Source organism: Pleurodeles waltl, chromosome 7 (assembly GCF_031143425.1).
Source record: "Pleurodeles waltl isolate 20211129_DDA chromosome 7, aPleWal1.hap1.20221129, whole genome shotgun sequence".
In the NCBI taxonomy this organism is placed as follows: domain Eukaryota; kingdom Metazoa; phylum Chordata; class Amphibia; order Caudata; family Salamandridae; genus Pleurodeles; species Pleurodeles waltl.
In genome coordinates this window covers 335,474,024-335,493,953 of record NC_090446.1, presented here as the reverse complement: position 1 = coordinate 335,493,953, position 19,930 = coordinate 335,474,024, and the positions used below count along the sequence as shown (strand labels likewise).

The window sequence follows — 19,930 nt, the reverse complement described above, 5'->3', positions numbered from 1 at the left end:
CGAGGGAGTCAGAGGTCGGGTGGAGGATGCAGAGGGATGATTCCTGGGGTTTCCGGAGCATGTGGAGGGCTCCTAGTCAGAAAACTTCTTGGAACAATGGATCAATCTGCAGTTGAAGCCATGGGGTCTGTCCCAGATATTGGTGATCGAGAGGGCGCACCTGCTGGCAGCTGAGTCTCAGTATTCACACAGCATCATGATACAAGTGGCACTATGCGGGTAACAGTAACTAATCCCTTGTGGTGTGCAGGGATGGGGTCCACGGCCGCAGAGTCGGACTTTCTGCTGAATGACACTCAGCTCCACCCAGGGAACATTCGGCCATAGACTAATCTTACTGCAGAGGGATGATTTGATTTGCAATGTTTTATTCTTTCAGCTTACATTGATCTATTGGGGAGGCGGGGGCAGGTGTGTGTTCTCTCTAAGTGTGCTCTTAGGCACCAGTCTCTCTCTCTGCCTTTGGCCTGACTATCCAGATGACTGCGTGCCTCGCTGCATCATGGTTAGGACATTTATCGAGTGGTGCTCATTCAATTATGGATATGTGTTGTATTGTATTGTTTATCATCTATTTGTTTGTTACAGGGCTCAAGATTTACACTCTGTTGCTGAGTGGTGTGCGCCGCTGCCTAAGTGGCGGGGGAAGCCCTTGGGGCTGCTGAATGGGCCTGAGTTTGGAGGGCGTATGGAGTTGGGGTGCTTATGCCAGTTGGATAAGTTGGGGGTATTGTACTGCCCTTGCACATGATTCGTGTGGGCTTACGTCGCATGACAGTTCTACTATGCTTGTCCTGGGGAGGGTGGAAATGTTTAGATTTTCATGTTTTTACATTGGTTATTCAGTTTTTCATTCAGAGTTATACACAGGTCGCAGAGGGACTGGGGATGGTGGCTAGCCACAAATTGTCATTTCATACGTATGGGAGAAAGGTTTAGGATACTTACCTGGAATGTCTGGGGTCTTAGTACCTATGTCAAAAGGTACAGGGTCCCCTCCTTCTTGAAGGGTCACATGGTAAATATTGCCCATCTCCAGGAGACACACATCATCGATACAAAGATTGATAAGATGGCCATAACGTGAAAGGGGCAAATCTATCAAGCCTCCTATTCCACTTACCACAGGGACCCGGGGTGCTGGTTTGAGTTGCCTCGGTAATCCTGTTCATGCCCAGTTATGCAGAGGCAGATGTGGTGGTGGGGGGGGGGGGGGGGGGAGTACGTTTTTTGTGCAGGGTAGGCTTTATGCCTGTCTACTTGCTTAACTTATATGCGCCTAATGTTGATGACCTGGCTTCCACTTCAGGCTTCGTGAACTGATGGGTTCGGAAGTTGATAGCCTGCTTCTTCGGTCGGGGGACTTTAATTGTGCATTGGATGGGGGGGCAGGATAGACAGCCCACTGGGTGTGACAATAATACAAGAATGACTGTGTCACTGAATGATGTAATGTGCAATTTTGGGCCTTTAAACATCTGGAGGGCTCCCAGACCATTGGACAGAGTGTACACCTGCTATTCACATATCCACCTCGCTTTCCGTAGGCTGGATAGGGTGCTGGCTGCTGGATTTTTAATTCAATGTCTGCCGATGCTGGGTAGAGATAACCTGTCGCAGTCCTTGACTGAATACTTGCAGACCAATTGGGGCTCAACTGATGTCGGCAAAGTCAAATTCTATGCCTTGAAGGCTGTGATGAGAGGGCAGTGATTGGGTTTGATCTACCAGGTGCATAGGCAGCTGCCTCGGGAGTTGCGCACAGAGGAAGGAGAATTGGTTGGGTTGCAGAGGCTAGACCTGACTAACTCAGAGCATCAGCAGAAGGAATTGAGGGCTCAGAGAAATATAGTGGAAAGGTGGAACAGGCTAGATACATACATGCTGACACAACACCAGCAATGTTTGGGTGTGTTAAGTCAAGCAGGTTGCTGGATTGGCTGCTCCAAAGGAAGAGTGCCCTACCTCCCGTGATTCATCTAATATAATCGTATGGAGTGGTAGTGGCCTCATGGGTAGCGGTGGTGGAAGCCTTTCAGTGACACTTGAAAGGGGCGCATAGAGGAGCACTCGTAGCTCAGTAGATCAGATTTGGGTTTTCCTGGCCCCTCTGGATATGCCCCAGCTAGTCGCAGTGGAAGCAGAGTAACTGGATGCAGAAGTTACATTGAAGGAGCTTAGGGAAGCCCTGCGTTTTTTACCTAGGAACAAGGCCCCGGGGGATAGATTCCCAGCAGAATTTATTCATGGATTTACAGCAGCGTCGTCAACACAGCCAATGACAAAGAGGTACTCCCTCCTAGAATTTGTGAAGGCCTTATATTGTAGTGTGGTTAGTTTTACGTATCCTTTGCGCATAAGCTTCAGGCTTTAGGCCTTTGTGCACTTTGCCCTGGATGTATTATTCATTTGCTTGCAGCTTAGAGCCTCTGTGCACTTTGCTCTAAAATGCTTTTTATTAGGTTTCGTACGGTTATTTTTCAAATAGCCAGTTCTACGGTCTTGTTTTATATTCATATCACACTGTTTAGCCTACTTCAGCACTGGAGTTCTCCATAACACATTCTTGTTCACTCTGTGCTTCAGTTAAGGATACAGTCTGGTACATTGCTGATAGACGTGGTAGGAGTTTAGTCTTTGGCATTTCTGCGTAGGGACATTTTGTGATCACGCTGACATGTTAGTTATAAAAACACTTCATTGTCCCAATACACGCAATAGGGAGATTCCGACCAGGGAACCACAACTAGACGCTGACTGCCTCGTTGCAGATGCTAAACCAAGATCACAGGCCTTTGCTCAGGTATGAGGGCTGATGTCTCCCCAGTGATTCAGAAAGGCAAGTTAGAAGCTTAACATGCTGTGCTTGAAATAGAACAAGCAGAGGGAGAGTAGAAACTATTAGACACAATGATAGCTTTGTTCTTATGTTTTACTCTCCTGGTGACTATTTCAATCCTACTGTGTTGTATGGTTCTGGTTATTGCGGCTCACGCCTTATTATCTAAAATGCAGTTGTTTTATTAAAACATTATATAAAACGTATACTGCCTTTGTCATTTGTATATGAGATCATACTGTAAATGAGAGAGCTGGTTTGTATCTGAGTGACCACAACTTCCCTGAGAAGTTCCAAAGATGTCATGCGCTCGGTTGCCCAATCATCTCTTCCCCGTGGGAGAAATGAGGCACTGCTAGTTAGCCGGAGCAAAAACCGGATTTAGGGTGACAGAGTTCCTTACACGTGGGTCAGACTCAGTCCCCCACACCGTTATCGATCCTGCTGCCTAGAAATCCAGTAGTCTCATTTAGGATAATGAGAGCCCACGCGACAATATATTATGTAAGCTCTTGGCCTCTCATCTGATTCCGGTGACGTCTGGGCTGGTTCACTTAGACCAGTGTGGGTTTATTCCTGGCCGCAGCACAACACTGAATCTGAGGCGCCTTGCGCATGTGCTCATTAAGGTAGAAGGCAGTCAGGAGGAAATGGTGTTGGCCTCAACTGATGTTGAAAAGGCATTTGAAACAGTGAATTGGGGGAATCTTCTGGAGGTGATGAGTGTCATGGGGTTCGGTCCCCAATTAGGACATGGATTTACCTGTTATACAGTGGCCCGGGTGCAAGGGTGAGAATAGGTGCAGTACAGGTACGGCGGTGGGATACAGAATGTGTAATCAATAGGGATGCTCGCTCTCACCTCTCCTCTTCGCCATGGCGGTGCATGCTCTGGCAGTGCAGGTATTCCAGGCTCTACGTGAGTGGGGGATAGAGCTGGGGCACACTAAGCGTATCATATCATTTTATGCGAAGGACGTTTTCTTTTATCTTAGAGAGCCCGGGACTTCAGTGGGGGTTTTACTGGAGCTGTTGAGTGAGTCAGGCCTCAAAATTAACAAAAGGAAGTCCTTAGTGTTTCCACTGGTGCGTTGGCTCGAGTGCCCTGGGACTCGTTGCCGGACTAGGGGTTGCGATGAGAGACAGAGCATTTTTATTATTTAGTAATGATGGTGGCATGTACACATAAGAAACAGCTACAGTACAATGTTGAGTGGGCCACAGACTCCTTGTGGGCCTCTCTGTGGCTCTGTAACACTTTACTATTATAACTTATGGCTAGAGTTGCAGTGCCTAAGATGGTGTTTCTGTCAATATGCCTGTATGTAATGCAGAATTCATTGTGCCCCCTGTGCGTTGGAGTGTTCCATCAGCTGAGTTCCTTCCTCTAAAGTAGGGTAACTCGCCTGTCTTTAATTCAGTGATATGTGGATGGTGGACTTGGTGTGCAGAATCTGGAATATTATTACACCTCGCACATGCAGTGAAACGGATGGAGGAGTAGAACAATTGGGAGAAGGATGTCCTATAGGGTATTCTGGAGGGGACCGAGCTACCTTCATTGTTGATGGTGGACTCTGGGGTGTCCACTGAGGCATCTTATGTGGTGTGTCGGACTGTGGCAGAAGTAGGTGATAGCGGTGATTAAGAAGGCCCTATTTCAAAGGGAGCTGCCACTATGAATGTTTCTCCTTTCCACCATAGGAAGAAGCTATGTCATACCAAGCCTGGCCGAGGGAGTTGTGAGTTAGCTGGGAACCTGTATCTGAATTATATATTTATGTATTTTGAGGAAGCTCAGAGTCCATTTGAGATAGGTCTGTGGCAGTTCTTGCACTATGCGGGTGTCAGCACTATGCGGGTGTGTCTGTAAGGGCTCTCTGGACGTCTTAGCCTGTGCTACTTTCTGTGCACGATTGACACTGGGGTCCTGGCAACACCTCATTTTGTTAATTTATAAAACAATACAGGCAGATACAATTAGAGGACTTCTGAGAGTGCGGCATGCTTGGGAAACAGATTTTGATGCTCCAATCATGGATGTGGAATAGGCCAGGACTCGTCCAATGTTGAAGAATTTTTACAGTAATGCCTGCTTCAAATTAATTCACTTAAATTGTGATCATCACACCTGTATGACTTCCACGGACTTGCAAAAGATTAATCCCAAGGGCACTTCGGCATGTCCCTGTTGTTCAACTTTAGAGACAGATTTTACGAACCTTGCGTAGACTTGCCTGCAGGTGCATGTCTTCTGGGAGTGAGTACTTGTCCTGTTGAACCAGTCTGCCACTCTGTCTTTTGACCTCACACCTCAGCTCTGCCTGTTGGGTAATCTTGCCCCCCCCCAAGATATGCAAAATGACAATCCATTGTCTACAATTGACACTAGTGCTGGTGAGGAGGTGGGTGGCCATAACATGGATGAGGTTAGAACTTCCTCGGAGGGCTATGGATTGGTAGTGTCTCAGAATGGTAGGTGGAAAAAGAAACTCAAATGCAATGTACTCAGTCGGATGCAAAACTTCAGGTTGATCTGGGGTATGCAAAGTCAAATGTTTTTGGGCACGGAGGGAGAAGCCTTGGGGGGGTGACACCACCGGTAATGAGGCGAACCTACAGCAGGGTGCTGTGTAGGTGTGACTGGTTGTGGGAAACTGAATAAATTGGCCTATGTTGTTATGAAGCCTGTGCATAGACTCACTATAGTTATGCCTAATTTCGTAGCACTCTAGAAATTACAATGTCTTTGCCTTGCATTGTTGTACATTGCATTATTTTTTTTCGTGCCATTGTTTTGAAACACACTTTCACTTGCTGTACAGCTACTTTCCTGGGATTCTGTTTGTACATTCCCCGACTGCTCAGTGGGCACAACAAGTGACAGGTGCTGTTTTCTGTCCGTCCAGCAATCAGGCTTCCATAGACAAAATACAGTAGCTTTTCACTGTATCAAGCTAACATTATAAATTAGTTCCCTTAGTATTTATTTTTTTTATAGAGGACGATTCCAGCAGAGCTGACACATCTGGGGAACAGGTGCCCTCCAGGGCATGCAGCCTGTGTGAACTCGGTTTACACTTTCCTATGAGGACCACTTTACTTCGCAAACAGACGTATGGGGTTCTCCACTCCCAGAGATCATAAATAATGATAACATCCACCTGAATCTCACTGACTAAGCTACACCCCTGTGGTTGATAATAATCTATTTGTTTAAGGTGATGTGATGCTACCAGAGACTCTAATGAAAGCAGACTTTGTTCCAGACAGCACTTGTGCAGTTGTTTTATCCTACTTCAACTGCTTTGTCAAAAAGCTGTTTTTTCAATAGGGGCTGTATATATATCCAGTGCAGGTGTCTCCAACGAGAAGCTCGTGAGCTTCCAGTAGCTCTCCAGCAACCTGTAAGTAGTTCTCCTGTGGTCAACTCAGCCGACTAAAGCTTTTGCTTGATTGAATTAGTATATGTATAGCAAAATTTAAAAGCACATATTTTAATGGAAAATGTTTGTATTTTCAAAACTGATAGGCTTATGTTTGTGGAAAAATGTCCGGAATGTATTTAAAGCTATTCTTTGAGTGATACATCAAGTGGTGTTGGAGAGACATAATACTCAAATTATTACCTAGGGTGCTACTGGGATTACAGTTATGTATTACCCATGTAGAGGCATTCCAAATTAATCATTCTTTTTTACTTTGCTAATGCTGGATGCACTGATGTGATCACTGCTCACAATCTTGGATAGGGTGGTCACTATTAAGTCACCAATATTAGTAGCTCGGGGTGATTTTAACTATACATAAGTATCTATTATAACAGGAAATGTTGGAGACTCCTGATCTTGTGTTGTTACTGCAAGCACTTTAACTGTCCATCTCTCCAACTGTTAAAAAACAGAAATTATAGCCCTGAATTATTTATTTTAATCCACAACTGCCAAACTAAAATTTCTTGGCCGCAGTTCATACATGTTAAAGTTAACATTCTGAAATGTCTAAAACTGATAGCGAGTTGTGATACTGCTACAGTAATGCCAGGAAAATAATTTTACACCTACCCGATACACATTTCTCTGTCTACTGCCTCAATTTTTTTCAGTTTTATATAGAACAAACTCGACCCGAAGGAAGCGCAGCAGTTTACATTACATTACTCAAGTGCATCTTCACTATTTTGGGCACAGTGAGCTTAAGTGATTTGCCCAGATTCACAAGATGTTGAGCTGACTCTAGAACCTGGTTCTCCAGTATCAAAGTCGGTAGCTCTGGCCGCCACATCTTCTCACATCTCATCTCCTCGTTGGCGTCTGGCAGTTAACATGGCACTGAAAGTGTGAATGACATCATAAGGAAGTGTGGCTTACAATTACACACAGTCTAATTTGGAAGGTGCAACATGAACATAGCATTTCTCAACCTTGGTGATTTGTAATCCTGCATTCAGCCAACGAGAGGAAGTGGATAGTCTTTTGCTCTGTTCCAGCAAAGGAGCCATGACATAACCACAAAAAACGGGGAAAGAGACCCTCTTAAAGTTAAAGAGGCTCAGAATACTGTCAGCAAGCAAAGCACAGTGCTTCACCCCTGAAAGGCAAGTCACAGTAAATAAAATAGAACACAAAACTCAAAGAATAGAAAAAAGAATGATGGACTCCAGTGTATATGAACTAAACCAAAAATATCAGCTCAAGGAATTGAAAATAATAACATTCCCCTCAACAAAGTAAGCGGGACAAAGCAAATGCAGACAAGATCCTTCTTGCCTGTCTCTGTGAATGCTTCTTCCATGAGACTCTGTCAACAGTATTCAAATACACCCACTTTATATTTCAGTGGCCTTGCTTTTTTTGCTGTGTAATTTACACCTCAATGCTGTCTGTTTCAACATGTGCGGGGTACTGAACTGGCTTCTGCTAAATTCCACAGCATAAGCACGCGCAACCACCACAAATCATACTGCTTTCTTTTTAAACTCCACATCGAAGTCTCGTCTGACAGTGCGACAATGGATGTTATGTCTTGCATGCCATTTTTATTTTCATTTGAAAGCAACAAACATGAAACTCTGAAACTGCTGAATTGGGCACAGTGATTTTCTCACAAGCAATGAGAGGTTCTTGGTGGCTTTATAAGCAAGACAAGAGGGACGGAAGTAGGTAAATGCCACAATTCTACTACACACAACATGCCTGGCTACTTAGTGAAACATAAAACTGTGTGCATGTGTGGGTGCATAGGAATGATTGCCAGGCCTTAGGAGCGATTTAAAATACCAACACCCACTGTTTGTGTACTGCATCGCCTTAAAATTCTATGTAAAGTTTTGACTGCCAGCACTTAATTTATAATTCACAACGATCACCTGTTTGTGAAGGACTAATTTATCTTAGAACATGAAATGAAAATACAAGTGTGTTTCTATGGGGTTGAACTATAGGATATTGAACTCATGACAGAGAAAGGAAAATTAAGCACCTGCAAACCATCCCATTATTTTTAAATACTGTCAATGGTCTAGGTCAGTGGTTCCCAACTTGTGGTCTTGGGACCACTGGGGATCTGGGGCTGCTTAGAAAATTTAATAATCTTAACAGATTAGGTCCCCAGCTTTAAGTAATAACTCAGTGGGGGGAGGGGTCCCCGGATTCCAATAATCATTCAGTGGGGGTCCCTGGGTTCCAATAACGATAAAGTGGGGGTCCACAGAAGTCAAAAGGTTGGGAACCGCCGGTCTAGTTATTACTCTGAGTCTTATTTAAGTATGAAATGTTATATTATTTAATAATAAAACGTAATTCAGCAGTGAAAGGATTAAGGATATATTCTCTTTTACTTACCTTGATGAAGGCTTCAAACACATTAAGCATAGTGAGATGGTCTCCTTCTTCTACAGCAAACTTCCTGTGCTCTCTACGCTGAAAGAGTGAGACAAGGAAACAACTGAAAACAGCACAATGTTTAAACAAATAGTGTGAAACAGTGAGCAATATAGGAGGACACAGTCTATGAATACACACAATGCCAAACGTATATGTTTACGTTCATTTTACTTATGATAAAAGTTATCTGAATTGACTAATGAACATACACTTCATATAACTAAGTATTCTGTGAGAGTGTGGGTCAAATGTCAGTTTACCCACGGAACAATATCTATCCTTGGAAACATGAGATAGATAGGAGGAACATGAACAAGTAACATTCAGAGAACTTTTGAAAGCTCCCCTTTCAGTTCTGAAGTGATGTGCTTTTTGTCAATGCGTAATTTAAAAGCCAGAAGCCCTATGCATACTGAGGCCATGTACAGAGCTACTAGGTGGTTCCTAACTGGCAGAAGTTGAGTTTAGTCAGGGGAATTTGTACAGTTAAATAAATAATCCTTATGTAAATGTGTCTGAAGTGCCCACTAAATACACTGTGGTTTTACATTTTTGAAAGTCATGGTATAGTAACAATGAGGCTAGTTGTAGGGAATACTATTCGTAGGGATTAGGTATTTATTCAGTACATTTATGGTGGAAAGTGTCTTGAAGATTTAAAAGTATAAATAGTATAGAAAGGTCAATTACAAAAATAAGGACTTCTCTCCAAAAACTGCAGATGTCATTTTTTGGAAACTAGTGTCGTGCACATTCAAAGGACAAATATGTCAATCTAGTTAAATTAATACTGGTAATAGTGTTTATGCTTAGAGACAAAATGCATGTGAGTTAAAAATTTGGCTTCAACATAGATTTTAAATCGACAGTAATACACTGAAAAACTAGCTGCATGGATAATATTAGCTTTCAAATATAGAACACAAAACCTGAAGCGCAGAAACCTACTGCCTTTGCCTTCTGGTTGGGGGGTATCAGAAAGACACTCTGTATCTGCATCATGGCAGCGATGCTCAGAATCTCTGCCGAGCAGCCAAAATTGCCTACAGGATGAACCGGTAAAGTATGTTAATATATTTTAAATTAGGTGCACAATATGTTATTGAAAAATCTAAATCACCACACGAGCAACAATAATTTCACATTATCTTACGAAAGTTCAGTATTTAAATAGAACAACCATAGAAGATAATATTTTCCTTCGGGCAGTCTAGCAAAATACTTCCACACTTTTTGCAGTTTGGAAAAGGTATACATTTAAAAACAAAAGAATATCACAAGTTTCAACTTTCGTTAATATGGATGGCCAGAATGCATCCAAAGACACTGGAAGATACCGAGAGTTGCAAAGTTTCCAGAATTAAAAAAATGTAACTTAGCATATTTTGCAATTCAAAAGAATAAATTTCCATTTAATGCACAAAAAGACAAGTTACTTACCATTGGTAATGTCTTATCTTTTAGAGACGATATCTAGCTGCCGATTCCTTATCTTTCAGTTCTCTTCAGGTGTCAGACTAGATCCGGAAGATTTTTGTGCTCAGTATTCCGACTCTGTGAGGTGGCGTTGATTGTCTCCCCGTCCATTATTAGCATTGTCCGTGCCAGATATGATGTTGTGAGTTCTATATAGGTCCTAGACAGGCACACTGACGCCAGAAGCGCAGAGCCAAGAAGAACACTGACTACTGGTGCGTCAAAACTAAGGCCCTGAAAGGGAAGTTCCGGGCCTTAGAAATCCGTTTGTAGAGCAGGGAGGATGAGTGGGTCAGTAAGAAACCTGCAGTTAGATATAGGCCCTTATTATCACTTTGGCAGTCTTTTTTAAAGACCACCAAAGTCATGGGCGCCAGAAGACCACCATTGGTGACAGACTTCTGCCATATTTTGGGTGGAAATTCAGCAGTAGTCATGCTGGCGGACAGGGGCGGTTCCACCACCAGCACTGCCCCGCCAGAAGGACTACACATGCCGTATTACGTGAAGTAATACAGCCTGGTGGTGTCCTGATGGCGGGACGCAGCCGGCGGTTGAAACACCCCTTCCCGTTCCCTGCTGGATGACCTTCTCCCCAACCAGGTAAGTTGATCGGCCGTCAGGGGAGGGAGGGGGATTTTGTGTGTGTTGTGGTAAATGCGTGTTTGTCTGCATGTGAGTATGCATGTTTGGATGGGCGTGAGTATACGTGGTTGAATGTGTGTATGAGTGCTGAGGTGAATGCGAGTATGAATGCGTGTGAATTAATGCGTGTGTGTAAGTGTAAATGAATGAGTGTATGCGTGGTGCGTGATTGTGCCTGTATGCGGGAAGGGAGTTGGGGGTGCTGTGTCTGGATGGGGCGCTGTGCGTGGAGGGGGGGTGGGAGGGCTCAGTGCTTGCTGTGGGGATGGGGAGTCGTCCAATGGTGACTGGGAAGAAATTCCCTGTCACTGGTAGCTTTTCCGCCAGGGTTTTCATGGCGGTGCTACCGCTGTGGAAACCCTGGTAGGAAGGTGGCTCCTAATACCGCCGGCAGTCTTCTCTGGACCGCCTGGTTGGGGATGCTCATCTCCGGCCCGGTGGGTTAGACCGTCCTGGTGGTATGAGTGGAGATGTGGTGGGTAGGCAGGAGCCAACCCGCCACACTCATAATGTGGTGGTCTTCACCGCCAGCCTGTTGGTGGTGAAACCGACACCTTTACATAATAACCCCCAGTCTCAACCAGATAAGGCGTTACCAAAGGTAAGTAACTTGTCCATCTGGTAGATACTTCTAGCTGCAGATTCCTCAACTTTGAATAGATGCCCAAGCAATACCATGCTCGGAGGTGGATCTGCAAACTAAGTCAGACTAGAAAGTCCTACAGGACCGAATGGGCAAAGTGCCCATTCATACGGACCTTACTGTCCAGGCAGTAGTGTCTGGTAAACGTGTGTAGAGATGCCGATGTTGCCGTCTGATAGTTGTCAAGAAGTGGAACTCTGCATTCTAAAGTAGTGGTTGCAGTTTTAGCTTGGGTAGACAGAGCGTGTAAACCCTCAGGTGTTTGCTTTTTGGCCAGTGCATAGAAGATCTTAGTGTAGAGTATGACCCATCTGGAGATAGTCTGCTTCAGCACTGCTCGACCTTTCTTCGCACCCACTTACCCTACAAAGAGTTGGTCATCCACAAGGAACTGTTTGGTATGAGCAAGGTAAAATATCAACACTCTTTTTCGGGTTCAGGCAGTGGAGTCTCTCTTCTTCCTTGAAAAGAGGTGGGGGTGCGTAAAAAGTAGGCAAGGAGATGGACTGGCCTACATGAAAGGGCCTCACCACTTTTTGCAGAAAAGAGGCCCTAGTGAAAAGCACCACTTTGTCGGGAAAGATAGGATGCCTTAGGTAATAAGGACTGTAGCTCACCTACTCTGCGGGCAGATGAAATTGCCACAAGGAAGGCTATTTTCAAGGAAGAAGCCCGAGAGGACAATTGTAAAGAGGTTCAAAAGGACCACACATCAGAAAGGTTAGATCCAAATTCAGTTCCCATTCGGGCATAATGAATGGGGGTGGAGGAAAAAGATGCTGGAGACCTTTGAGAAACCTAGGAGACAAAAACAAAGATGGCTGATCAGGCAACCACAAAAAAAGCAGAAATAGCAGACAAATCTCCCTTAAGAGTGTCCACAGCAGAACCTGGGTATGGGAATGGATAAACAACAGGAGCACAGAGAGAGGAGCAGAAAGAGGGTCAACAGACTTGTCTGTGCACTATGCCACAAATTTCTTCAGACAGGCATATACCATTTAGTTGGAGGAACGCCTAGCTGTCAAGATGACATTACAGACTTCAGGGGGGAAGGCTGAAGGCTGCCAACCTCTGCTGTTCAATCTCCACGCAAGAAACTGGAAAGTGGATAGGTTCAGGTGCAGAACCCTCCCCTGCTGCTGCGACAGAAAAGCCTTCCTAAGGGGCAGTCTGATTGGAGGATTGATGGATATGCTCAGCAACTCAGGATACCAGACTCTTTTTGTCCTGCCCAGAGTCACAAGGATTACATGGGCCCAGTAGTTCCTGATTTTCTTGAGAAGAGGAGTGGTATAGGTGTAAAGGTGTACAAGACGCCTGAACTCCACTCGAGACAAAGAGTCTCCGAGTGATTGCTGCCTTGGAAACTCCACCACGCAAAACTGCTGACACTGTGCATTATCTGAGGAGGCGATCAGATCTAACCAAGGCTCTCCCCACTGTTGAAAGAGACCTTGGGCCACCTCAGAGATGCCAATCATGATCCACTAGGCACTTTCAGCTGAGTGCATCTGCTTTGGCTTCAGAGAGCACCCCAGATGTTGAACCACCAAGGAAATGCCCTGATGTTCAAGCCATACCCAGAGGGACACAGCTTCTTGACAAAGGGTTCACGTCCCTGCCCTACTTGTTGCAGTACCACATGCTTGTGGTGTTGCCATGAAACCCTGCACCATCTTTCCATTGATAGAGGGAGGAAAGCCTTTCAACGTCAGCCGGAACACACTGAGCTCCAACAAGTTGATGTGAAGATCCGTTTCCACCAGAGACCAGGTGCCTCCGTTCTCTACCTCTCCCAGACAGCCACCCTATCCTAGGAGTGATGCATCTGTCACTACTGTCAGATCTGGTTTGGGAAGGGAGTAGGATCTGTCACTGACCTAATTGTGGTTCATTAACCACCACTGCAGATCTTGTGCAGTTCCTTCTGAGATACGGACCTTGTTGGAGAGATTTCCCTGATGCCGCGCCCATTGGAACTTCAAGGTCCCACTGCAGAGCCCACATATGCAATCTGGCGTGTCACCAGCAGGATGCAAGAGGCCCAGCAGCCCGAGAATCATTCTCACCGAAATCCAGTATACAGGCTGAAACATTTGTATATAGCCTGAATATCCTAGACTCGCCACTTTGAAGAATAAGCCTGAAAATGCACTGTGTCCAAAACAGCTCCAAAGAAAGGGAGCATCTGAGAGGAAGTCAGGTGTGACTTTGGTATGTTTATAGTGAACACCAGAGACTGCAGGACGTCCACTATAGTCTGCAGGTGGAAGTTGACTGCCATGGCGAGCCAGCCTTCAACAGCCAGTCGTCGAGACAGGGGAAGACAAACCCCTGATCTCCGCAAATAAGCTGCAACCACCACCATCACCTTAGTGAACACCCAAAGGGCGCTGGTAAGGCCCAATAGGAGCACAGTGAACTGAAAGTGCTCATGGCCTACCATGAACCGCAAGTAACATCTGTGGGCAAGCAAGACGGGGATATGAATATAAGCGTTATGCAATTCCAACACTACCATCCAGTCTCCTGGGTCCAGGGCAGAAGGAACCTGATCCAAAGTGGGCATCTTCAACTTCTCCTTCGTGAGGAAAATAGTGAGGGACCAGAGGTCTAGGAGAGGGCGATGACCCTTGTTCTTTTTGGGAACCAGTAATTAGTGGAAATAGCAACCACAGCATTCTTCTGGCACAAAAACCCTCTCTATTGCTCCCTTGGCCAAGAGAGCCGTAACTTCCTCTTGGAGAAGGAAGAAATGATCCTCCGTCAACCAATCGTAGGATGGTGGCATGGAAGGAGGGGTAGTCTTTGGACTATCTGCAAATCCCACATGTTTGACGTAATCGATTGCCAGCGGAGCAGGTGATGGCAAATCATACCGCCACCTGGCCCATGGTGGGGAAGAGTCAGACTAGAAAGCTTTAGAGGCTGCTGCAGGGGATGTGGTGCACACTGGTCAGCCCTCTAGTCACCTTACTCATGAGGTTGGTGGGTCTCATGCCCTCGGCCACGCAGAGGATGGGAAGCATGTGCTGCATGGTGGCTGACCAGGAATAGGCACGGTTGGAGACCTCTTCCATAGCCACAAAAGGGTTGAAAGGCAGACTGAGGGAGACTAGCGATTGCCGAAAAGCCCAAGGGCCTGGCCCTAGCCTGAGAATCTTTGAAGCATTTTCACGCAAAGTCTGCCTTGTCTTCGAAGAGATGAGTGCCATCTAAGGAAATATCCATCAAAGAAGCTTGGACAGCCCCCGAAAAACCAGGGGTCCTCAGCCAGTCGTGGTGCCTCAGGGCCACTGTCGATGAAACCTCTCTGCCTAACGAGTCGGTCTTGTGCAATCCACAACAAATTGTGACCTTTGTTGTGTCTCTCCCATCAGCAACAGCCTTAGAGAGTACACCGGGCCTCCTCCGGTACTTGTGGCAACACTTGTGCAACCGTATCCCACAGCGTGTGGGTTTCATGGCCAAAAAGTCATGTGGTGCTCACAGGTAATGCAAAGTTGTTGGAAGAAAACATCTTCTTCTCAAGTAAGCCCAAATTTTTGGATTCCCTGTTCCTGGGAGTGGAAGGGAACATGCCCTGGGAGGTAGAAGCTTGGGCCACCAAGCTGTCAGGGGTGGGATGTTGCATTAAGAGACTTCGGTCCCCAGGTGCTGGGTGTTGGTAGTGGGCAATCGTCCTGTTCACAGGAGCCTCTGTGCTGGGTCTGGACAAGGAAACCAGTAGGACATCAGTGAGGGCCTCACTGAATGGGAGCAGGGGTTCTGAGGTGGAAGCTCCAGGTTGCTGCACCTTTGCCAAGAGATTAGTCTTGACAGTCACAGAGGGCAGATGAAGGTCCAGGACCTGGGTTACTCCTCACCACCATAGTATAAGAAGCTCCCTCCTCTGTAGCCACGGTAGGGGGAGAAAGCATGCCAGTATCTGGAGAAGGTTCCAGTAAACTGGTCTCACCCAAATCTTCATAACAGTCCATTTCTTTATGGGACTAGTATTTTAAAGGGTCCAGAGACCACCCCCATTCATCACTGAAGCCTAGCCCATAGGAAAAGGGCTCAGGATCTGACAGAGGAGGCAAAGCTCCTGCAGGCACCGGAGTTGGCATTGTATGACATCCATTTGGATGCATGGTGGCGATTACAATGGGGACTACGCCACCGATGGGTGCAGATGGAGCCACTTGTGTGCATGGACGGAGCCGGCAGCGTTAGGGCCGGCATCGGGGAAGGTCAGGGTGGTACAATAAGTGCTGGTCTGGTTTCAGTACTGAATCCCTGGGACTTTAAGAGTCTTGCTCTGACTCAAATGAAATCAAAATAAGCTTTATTTGGTTCTTTGTATAAAAACCATAACAGCAAAACAACAATATCATGATTAAAATATGCCCAGCATGAACAACAAAACTTCAAGCATAAATTACATTAAAAAACATTCAGAGCCCATATAAAACAACCATTACCAGACAAATTAGAAACTCAATCACATGACAGGTTCCAAAAATCATCCCACATTAAAATCCATTTCTTCCGGTATCAACTGCAAATACAAGAGGGCAGGTCATACTTGAGAAAAGTTCATTCTTTTTAACAACTGAATAATGTATGCCTTCCTTGGAACCTCAAAGACTTTACAGAACATTGTAAAATGCAGGGTGACCTGTGTGGACAAAATGTCACAGCTGCAGGGCTCAAGTGAATGACACCTGCTCCTCCCCCAGGTCAATGCTACCAAAAAGTGGAAAAGATCAAACCTAAATCTGGTTAACAAAAAAACACTTGTACGTACTTTTCACAATTAAAAGATGTGGTTAAAAAAAAAAAAAGGTTTTCAACAGGAGGTGGGCACGCCTTTGGGTTTCAAAAGGGCAGCCTCTTCTCTAGAGATAGACCAGCACCAAAAAAAAATGGCCTTTGCCCATTTATGGTCACATCTGTAAATTTCCTCCAGAGAGCTAAACAGCTCACTCCAACCTAGGCTCTGAGAAACGTCCTTAATGCACTTGAGCAAAGGATTATGAAGTGACATGCAGTCTTTTAAAACTTCCTTATTCAGTTTGGCCGTAGGTCTTGTCCAAATATCTAGCCATAAGGAAAAAAGGCAAAATGCCGTGACATCTGTTATATAATGTACGCTCAGTTCCTTGTGCACAGAAAATGTTGGAGCACTATGCCAAACACACAGTGCGTCTCTTAAAAAGAAATGTTCAATGGCCTGAGTAACAAACCCCTAGACCTCACTCTCATAGACTACCTTGGAAATATATTTTGCCTGATAAATCTGTAATACAGCCTTTATCGGTCTTATCCCTAGTCTTGAGACAAAACTAAACACAGCAGCATTGGCCCGTATAAATTCTTCCTTCTTCCTAATCACGAGAGGAAGGCAGCACAAAGAGGAGTCAAATAACAGGTCCAGATAAGAGAAAACTCTTTTTGGAGAACACTGGTCCCCAGAGTAAACCTGCATGTCATGGTCTTATGAGGGCCAACAACTATCACATAAGATAGATCCAGGTCCTCCATAAAATTAGCAAACGAATTCAATACAGACTGTAAACCCCTGGCAGTTTTGGCCATGATAACAGCATTGTCCGGATATAAACAACAGGCCCCCACATGTTCACAATCTGTTTCGGTGTCAATCAGGGTCTGCTCCAATCTATTAACATACAAGTTAAAAAGAAACATAGCCATGATACAGCCCTGGTGAACCCCTCTTTTGATGTCAAAACTTCAAGAAAATGTAATATCGCTGGAGTAGCGTACTGAGGCTGTAGTATTCATATGCAGATCTCTTAAAAAGAGGACGGTGTTAAGGTCCATCCCTATAGATAGCAAGACCTGCCATAGGCACTTAATGGTGTATTTATTTAGGACCATGTAAAGGTTTAAGCACTGGTCCACTGTTGACCTCCCTCAACGGAAGCCATACTGCACTTCTGAAAGGATAGCATTATCCTCAGCCCAATTCCCTAATCTGTCCAGGAGTATTCGCCCTACTACCTTCACAACAGAATCGAGAAGTGAGATGGGCCTATAACCTGACGGGTTGTCTTCATCCCATTTTTTGAAGACTGGGATATTAATAGAAGATGCCCATGTCTGCGGAGGTCCCTTCCTTACCTCTGCATTCACAATTGAGGTCAGAATAAGGGGCCCAAACCTCAACATCACAAATATACATATCAGGGGGGGATACCATTGCGTTCGGGTGGCTTGCTCCTGGTTATTCCTACTATACTCTTAACTTCCTCAAGGGAAAATACCAAATTATGGGTCTCTGTCACCCTCCCCTCGCATCAATGGGGTGCAAAATCTTGTAAGACTCCTCAAAGAAGGCAACCCAACAATCCTCAGTGATATGAGAACTCATGGACACTGCAGACTCTGGGGCCAAAAATGGACTAATAACTAATACCCAGAATTTAAAACTACATTTTAAAGTACTTTCTTCAAGCAGGTCTTCCCAGACTGCAACCCTTAAATCATTTTTATACCTCGCCATTTCCTTTTTATAGTGAATGTGACTATTCTTCACTAGGACTGGATCCCTAGGCTTGGCGTTCAAGACACACATAAGATGTCTTTGCACCTAGGTGCAACCCTTGTCAACCCACCAAGGCCTATCCCCAATACCCAGAGACACTCGGGCCTCCAAAAGACTAGATACCAAATTAGAAATCGCTTCAAAGACCCCCAGAACTTCACAAGGTAAGCTTATGTCTTGAAGACAAACTGTAAACTCATTGTCACAAGAATATAATGACCTATAGAAGTCATCCAGCTCTAACTGCTACCACCTCTGTCTCCTGCCTTGAGACATAGGTCTGATGACTCCACCTGCCCCTATTGGGAACTCCTGAACTTATGGAAACCAGCATAGAAACAGACACACTGGGCTTTGGTCACTAAAAGGACTCAAGAGTATATCTGTAGTATATCTGTCTTGGTGATACAAGGGAAAAGAGGTGCTGAGACAAACATAAAATCGATAAATGTCTCACAACCTCTACCAATAAAGGTGAGTTTAAAGCATTCGCTGATGGAGAAGTCCTATCCAAAGAGAAAACTAAGTTAAACCCGCTCAAAAAAGTATTTAAAAAAGAACCTTGTGGGAAATGTTCCAAATGATAGCCTTGCAATAGCATGCAATCAGATTAATGCCTCCCACCCTCCCTAGGATCCCCACACAAAAGGACCTTAACATCTCGGCCACCATAATGTTAGCTGTGGATGAGACACAACTAGGCAAATTTCGTTAAAACATTTCCAGGGCCTGAATATATCTTACCTCTTGCAGGGGAGTCCTAGCATCATCCAAATTCAGCAAAATCAGATTGGAAGATTCAACAGAAATAAATTTAAAATCCTGCAATGTAGAACCCCTGTGGTTCACACATCAAACTTTCTCTTAACCGCCAAAGATACAAAAGTAACCAGACCCTCCTTTAGTCTTCCATTTTGAGATTCCGTTCCTAGAATAAAAAAAGTCTTATACCCCTCTAAAAACACAATTAGATGCTGCCAAAATATCCTGTAAACAGATCACTCCAAAGCCTCTGACAAAACCCTTAAACTTGCCGGCAAGCCCAGCAATATTTCACCTAATAAATTTGAGGGCTTTAACATCAGAGTCTAGTGGGTCCTCTTTACACTGATTTAGTAAGTTTGTCCTGGCCCCTGCCCTGATGGCATTGCCGTCAAGTCAGTCACAGCCATCCAGGTTGACAGGGGGAGCAAATCAGTTAGCAAGGGCCAACTCACGGGGGGCAACTACTCAGTCATCATGGGCAGGAATTTGGGAACCTGGAACGTACTGTTGCTTTAACACTGGAACACAATCCACTGGCACAGGCTTGTAAAAGAAAACCAAAGGGAGGGCCACAATAGATGTAGGAACAAAGTCAGCATTAGGACATCTAATGGAGGAAAGGATTCTGCCTGCGATAAATGGCTTGTTAAAATTTATAATCACTCCTTCACCCTTCAAGGATTTCTTTGCTTTGCCTATCCACTTAACCCTTTGGACTATGGCAATCCATCTTCCAGTCTGGATCCGCAAAGAAGAGTTTGAGTCCAACCGGTGCAAGACCTTTTTTGTCAGCTTATTAAAGTTTACTACTGTGCCCAGATTTAGAGGGGGCACATTGACCAAAATGACAATATAGTGCGTAGTGTCTGGGGGTAAATTAGGGATAGCTGTAGTAGAATGCCCTAGGGCCTTACACAAAACCATGTGGGGAACAGCTCCCCGTAGATCCAGTAACCCCCTGTCAAACAGTAGAAGCTGACTTGTACCCCAAAGACCACCTATCAGGACAGGCCTGCCTACGGTGGACACAAGTGGGAAGGGTGTAATAATAATATCACCCTGCACATTAAACTCCTCCACTGACCCTTCTGCCGTTGAAAACAGAGTAGGTCTTGAGGTGATCA

The 19,930-nt window shown here is 45.0% G+C and overlaps 1 protein-coding gene across 2 annotated transcripts in view; it reads right to left on the bottom strand.

Moving 5' to 3' along the window:
- DHX35 (DEAH-box helicase 35) overlaps positions 1-19,930 on the bottom strand; it is a 494,424-nt gene that overhangs the window by 82,304 nt on the left and 392,190 nt on the right. Inside the window, exons 16-18 of one of the 2 annotated variants that reach the window (XM_069243784.1) lie at positions 9,673-9,767; positions 8,683-8,760; positions 7,018-7,170 (exon numbers count right to left, since the gene is read on the bottom strand). In XM_069243784.1, the coding sequence (XP_069099885.1) occupies positions 7,135-7,170; positions 8,683-8,760; positions 9,673-9,767 (209 nt within the window). In that variant the 3' untranslated portion in view covers positions 7,018-7,134. Of the gene's footprint in view, positions 1-7,017; positions 7,171-8,682; positions 8,761-9,672; positions 9,768-19,930 lie in introns of those variants that run through there. The other variant, XM_069243783.1, reaches the window with a different exon arrangement.